The sequence below is a fragment of the Aphanomyces invadans genome (genome assembly GCF_000520115.1).
Source record: "Aphanomyces invadans strain NJM9701 unplaced genomic scaffold supercont1.7, whole genome shotgun sequence".
In the NCBI taxonomy this organism is placed as follows: domain Eukaryota; phylum Oomycota; class Saprolegniomycetes; order Saprolegniales; family Verrucalvaceae; genus Aphanomyces; species Aphanomyces invadans.
The window spans coordinates 881,310-887,765 of NW_008580152.1; the positions used below are offsets into that span (position 1 = coordinate 881,310).

At 48.0% G+C, this 6,456-nt stretch overlaps 2 protein-coding genes across 2 annotated transcripts; one reads left to right on the plus strand and one right to left on the minus strand.

The window, feature by feature from the left end:
* Positions 1-2,306: 2,306 nt before the first annotated feature.
* On the minus strand, positions 2,307-2,971 carry H310_04474 (hypothetical protein; the record flags this gene model as incomplete). The annotated part of the gene is made up of 2 exons (XM_008868848.1): positions 2,307-2,374; positions 2,407-2,971. 2 exons carry the CDS (start codon positions 2,969-2,971, stop codon positions 2,307-2,309), a joined length of 633 nt encoding a protein of 210 aa, XP_008867070.1.
* Positions 2,972-4,412: 1,441 nt separating this feature from the next.
* Positions 4,413-4,736, plus strand: H310_04475 (hypothetical protein; the record flags this gene model as incomplete). The annotated part of the gene is made up of 1 exon (XM_008868849.1): positions 4,413-4,736. The coding sequence occupies one exon, from the start codon at positions 4,413-4,415 to the stop codon at positions 4,734-4,736; it is 324 nt and encodes a 107-aa protein (XP_008867071.1).
* Between the last annotated feature and the right edge of the window lie 1,720 nt (positions 4,737-6,456).

Here is a 6,456-nt window from a genome sequence, read left to right on the forward strand (position 1 = left end):
GAAGACGGTGTTTCGCTTCTCTGTGTCAGCAGACATTGACCTCCTCAAGGAGGTTGTGATGATTGCCCCTTTCGAGGCAGCCTACGGTCAAACTGGTACTCGATGGGAAGAGATTTGCGAGCACATGCGAGTGAGCCACGGCGACACCTTGACCACAGCCAGCTGCAGATAACGATTCGACGATTTGCTTTCGGCCCTTGTAGTGGACATAAGCTCTTCTATTAATCCAGCAACTAGAGGGAGGACATCGAGTCCATCGCTCATGGGGATGATGGGAAATTTCACGATTGCAAAAGCTACAGCATTGTCGAGTTTCCGGATGAAGTTTCCAGAAAAGTCAACGAGGAATTCGTCGTTTGCAAAATCACTCTAATATGCTACATGGATGTGTTGATTGCTTGTCAAATTCACCCTGGCACTCCATAACCTGTACAAACACAGAACAAAACGACGTTTCAGGTTCAGCGTCTATATAATGGTGGAGGACCTATTCAACACCACATCACACAGCACAATAATACCACGAACCAAGCAAGTAGTTGCCATGGTACAAGAGTTCGTGCGCAATCATCGCGTAACGTGTGCAAGGATGACAGCTGTCGATGTCGTCATGTACCTAAGGGAAATGTGGGTCATCGACTCAGACGTCAACGACGCAACCTCCTACAAAGCGGTACTCCGGTCCGTACAGAGGTACCTAAGCCGGTAGGGAAACAAGCGAGGATAAAAGAGGGGTCATCAACGTACCACTTGTCGCGCAAGAACACACTGGCGCGGGACGCATATGAGCAGCGTATGCCACCGAATTCGATATCAACCCAACGGTAACACGTCGTCTACACAGATGAGTCGTACATCCACCACCACTACAAGTCCCGTAACCACAGCTTGCACGACCCGTTGAACGCATTGGACATTGTGGCAAAGGATAAGCACACAGGTCGGAGATACTAGAGAGGTTTCATAAAAGTCCTTTCGTTTCCTGTTTAGCTTCCGGGGAGCTGAGCAGGATACGAGGGGATTTAAATTCTAACGGTTTCATCAATATTTTCCTTTCCAGATATAGTGGTAAATCATTGAAACGACAGCACGCCCATTTCAACAAACGCTCTGTGGTTCGCCATGGTTCTTCTCTCTGTCAGCGACATCACACGACTGCTGCTACTTGCAACGACAAAGGCCTCTCGTGACATGCTATTGCATCTGTACGTTTATCAGTACATTGAACCGCCCGTTATTCAGAATGTCTGCTTCTCGCTCGACGGGTATGCGAATGCAAACTCCATTTTGGATTTCCGATTCGACGTCGTTGGCATAAAGCGACTGGGGTACCTCCTTGGCTTGCCAGCTGTCATTATCACTACCAATAACACTCGTGTTTGCCGCGACGAAGCCATGTGTGTGTAACTCAGCCGTTCAACTTTTCCTCGTCGCTACCACGACATGTCACGAATGTTTGGGCGTTCCCGAGCGCGTCTGTGTGATATCTTTTCGTATCTTGTGCACGACATATTTGGCCGGTGGAACCGAACATTGTTTTTGAACACAAAATTGCTCCGGGCCCGTACGCACCAATACTGCCATGCTGTCGCAGCTAAAGGCTCTCCGTTGGAATGTGTGTTTGAATTATCGATGGCACTAAAGTTTAAACGAAACGAATACTGTATCTGCGACTGGGGATGGATCGAATTTGTAAAAGCAAATGCACAGCGGACACAAACGATACCATTGCCTGAATTTTCAGGCGGTATTTGCTCCGGACGGCATTTGCGTACACTTCTGGGGGCCAGTCGAAGGTCGACGACACGATTCAGCGATGCATTCAATGAGTGGCTTGCTGCGATCATTTGCCCAGTACCCCGATGTTTTTTCCTCAAAGTATATTTATGGAGACCCCGCACACGGTGTGACGAAATTTGCTGTGAGTGGCTATCGTGGAAACAACTTGTCGCGGGATCAACAAACTTTCAACAAATCGATGAGCAGCGTTCGCCAAGCTGTGAAATGGAATTTCAAAATTATGAAAACGCTCTGGCCACACATTTCGAACAAAAACATGTCCAAAATCATGCTATCACCGGTGGCAAAAGCCATCTTCGTTGCAATGTTGTTGGCAAATTGTCATTGCTGTAATTTCCGCGGAAATCTTCTTAGTCTGTACTTTGATCTGCTGCCACCAACACTTGAAGAGTTTCTTGACACAGTTGAAGTTGTAGATGTGTAAAAATGTGTATAATAACTTTGACACTCTGCAATGAGTAGTTATTCATTGCGTTAGATGCAATACTACAGGATTATAACCAAATTTACAATTTGTTAACAAGGCAGTCAGAAGGGTAGTCAATGTCGACTGTGACATTTGGACTTGTTGCGCCTGCATTTGCACATGCTGTACCTGAGCCTCACGATCCTTGGTACGATCCTCCATCTCCTTCTCAAGCATGAGCCTGCGAAGCTCCAATTCTCTCTTGTTGCTTTCGTTCATCAACGACAATACCTTCAACATCTTGCCGCCGCCGCTCGATTCGTCATCCTCGTCCTTTGCTCTTCGCTTGCCTTGGGATTTCATGGCCTCTTCGCGGACGATTGCACCATTCTCTTCGACATTTGAGGCCTCTTCAATTTCCTGGGTCATTCGGCGGTCCTCTTTTTGATTGGCTTTGTCGACTTGTTTGTAAAGATCATCCAACAGGATTGTCTTTTCGGTGACATTCTCGGGCGCGCCCGAGGCACGTCGAGATGCATTCTTGTTGTCGCGATTGTCCCGCAAGAGTATAAGGAATCGGCCTTGCGCCTTCTCTCCGTCGAATTGAGGACGGTCAAACAAGGTGGCCAGGTTGCGTGCGACAGAGTCCCATACATCCATTATCTGGCCGCGGCGGGCCAGGAATGGCATTTCGGCACTGAATTGGGTCAGCAGTAGCACGTCTTCGCGCTCGGAGAACACGCGGCGTTTTATAGGTGTTGTCATCCGAAGCCGAAGGGGAAAAGAATGAATTCCTTTCCGAAGTTCGTGGGAAAAGAATGACAATCAACTTTTGTGAGTTTCCTTAACGGATTCCGAGTTTTTTTAACATGCGGGGGGAAGCAAAACAGGAAACGAAAGGACTGTTATGAAACCTCTCTACTGCTTTGTTGCTGCCAGTCTTGACTCCCCCACCATCTACAGCCAAGTCCTGGCGCTGGACATTTTTACTGGTGGGATGTCAACGCGCCAGAAGCCAAAGGATTACCATGGGATGTTCACTCATGACTACATGTGCGGTGGCTTGCCAGGCTACTAGATGAACTGGTCCAACGCCCTGATTGTCATGGAGAACGCTAAGTATCACAAAGGGCGACGGATAACACACAGCAGCGCAAAGGCGCACTGTTGGAGCTTGCAGATTGTACGGCATCCCTGTGTTGGACACCGACTACAAGAGTGTTGTTTGAGCCAAATAGATGGCGTACATTGATGCCGACATTCTGCCAGTGGTGGTGACGATGGCTAAAGGTTTTACACCACCCACCATTCCGAACTTCAGTCTATTGAAATGGTGAGGGCTCTTGTGAAAGGCGATGTTGGTTGCTAGTACACGGACTTGACAAAGTTCCCTGAGGTGAAGGAACTGCTCAAGGCGGCGTTTTTAGAGATGACGTCCCATGCAATTTAAGGGTGTGTCAAAGTCGCCGAAGACAAGTTACAAAGGTTACATGAGCATCTACTTCAGATTGATGCACTCGAGTCGGAAGCAGAATCCTCTGCAGAAAGCTGTAGCACCGACGACGAAAGTGATATTGAATAAGAAACACTTTCAATGTGTTTCATCTCATATTGCACTTCATCCAAATGTATACCGTATTACCTATGTCGTTCTAGGGGGTTAACTCCTTCCGGCTTCCTGTATGAATTAATACTCTAAAACACGACACGAGGAAAATATTTCACAGGTATTCCTTCCGCGGTAGCACAAGCTCTAACCATTTATAAAACCTCTGGGAAGCGTATAAAGTATAGAGTTAATTCGATTTTCAGAGGTAAATTGCGCGCGAAAACAAGAAGCGAGCTCTTTCACCACGGCACGTCACAACCATTCGAGATGGACACCCCAACAGTTCCAGGGGCTGGAACGAAGCCACGAGGCCGGCCACGACTCTAGCCGGGCCCCACCAAACAGCCGAAGAAGTTTCGGAACGACCTCACGTCGTACGAGATGAAATGGGCTGTGATACAGTCCTTTGATGAGGTTGGTATGGCGGACACACTCTCCCGGTACTACCCGCGTCACACTGGCTGCCGGCTTGGCTCAACAAGGAAGAAGGTGTATCAATGGACTCAAAACCGTGTTCACATTAGGGCTAAAGCAACTATTCCAAAGACTTCCAGCTACTACTGTTCCCGCTCAGTTGGTATGGCCACATTGTTGCCTATGGCAACGGAGGAGAACCTTGCTCAATGGGTCCAGTCCATGCGAGCTGATGGTGTCCATGTGACACCCCGGATGATCCAAGTAATGGCCCTGGAGATGGTCATTGATGCCAGGCTTGACGAATCCTCTTTCCCAGCCAGCTGGTCGTGGTTTCAAGGCTTCAAGAAGCGGCACAAGTTCGCCATGCGGGCGCGGACACGGACCGGCCAAGACACGAACGGCGACGGAATGGCAGCCCTTGCGTCCTTTGAGGCCCACATCTCTCAAGTCATGCGGGACAACAACATCGAAGTCGTGTTCAATGCTGAACACAGTCAACTATGAGTACCTACCAACAACGACTCTCAACTCAAAAGGAGAGCACAACGTCTGGGTCAAGTGTAGCGGTAAGACCAAGGATCGGGCCACTGCAATGGTCATGACCGATTCAACCGGCAAGAAATATCCACTGTTTAATGTGCTCAAGACCCAAGCGTCCAAAATCAAGGCTGTCGTTCAAGAAAATCTCTCGCAACGGCACGGCTTTGGCAAGACGTTGTGGAAGGAGGTTGAGCCTCTCCAAGAAAAGCTTGGCTGCCGCATCTATGGCAATCCGACCGCCTGGTGGAACTCTGAGATTAGCGTTTTGTTCTTGCGCTACCATTTCTCCTCTCGTCCCGACCCAAAGAAGAAGATCCTCCTGTTGTGGGATGACTTTTCAGCTCATTTTACCGACGAAGTCCAGGCGTGTGCGGCGGAACTGAATGTGGTTTTGGAGAAGATTCCTCCTCGTTTCACTTGGGCTTGCCAACCCACCGACGTTGCGTGGATCCGTCCTATGAAGGCCCATTTACGTCAAATGTGGCTGGACAGCATACGCCGTCAGGTCCTGAGACACAAGAATCGGAACGAGTCGTTTCAACTCCAAGCATCAAAACGCCCAACTCTGCTTCAATGGATTACTGGTGCGTGGTCTGGCTTATCAAATTCGATTATATTGAATGGGTTTGCGAAGTGCAAGATTGGTTCTGTACTGGAAGTTGTCTCTGTGTCAGAAGAGGCAATGTCTTCGGATATGTTGTCGGACCTCTTGGCACGGTGTGCCATTGATGACACCATTGATCCACAGGACGACATGGACATGAATAATGACGAGAAATGAATTGTTTTCTGTTTTGTTTTCTATCGCAAAATGTATACCTCAAATTCCTGCCAAGTTGGAAAACCTTTAATATTTTATTGATGCGTGAACCTTTTGTCGGAATCCATGAATCTCTGCTCATTTGAAATACTTGTCGATTGTATACCTAGAACGAGAAAGGAATTTTTGACTAAGAGTGTCGTTTGTTTGTGACGTATACCTGGGACCCGACAAATTGAAAGGTGATTCGATTGGAAGGTCCGACAAATATTGTGTTTGGGTTGGTCAAGCGACAAGATCTTTTGATTGTGATAATTGATTGGCCTATCCACCTGTCGGGGGAGCAATATTACACGAAGATTGCACATGTACAGCCATCTATTGGACGAGAAGACTGGGCTAGTGAAATGATGTAAAAAATAAATGGAGACGTTTCGCATCAATGGAACAACTTCATCAACCAGCAAAATGAGCGCCCCGCCCCCACCGTCCCGACCAAAGCCACCATCCAAGGATCTTTTCGATCCACCTCGACCACGCGAACGTACCAAACGTATCAGCGGCAGTTTGTTCAGTACTGCAAGCAACAAACCGGCGTAGACCCTCAGACAGCCACACCTGCCGTCTGCACGGATTTCTTCCACTACCTATACAGCCAAGGCAAAACTGCCCGAACTGTCGACTTTGCCAAAACAGCCCTTGTGGCATACTTTCACGACCTGAAAGTTATTCCAAACCCAGCACGTGACGTGGATTCCAAGCAGTATGTGGTCGGACTACAAAAATACAACAAAAAACAACATCGATGACGAAAAAAAGGCGCACCCATTGTCAGTGTACGAGCTTTCATGTTTATTGAATGCTTTTTCTACCTCTCGAATGTTTGTGGGTGGGATGTATGGCTTTTTGATTTGTGCCAGCTAT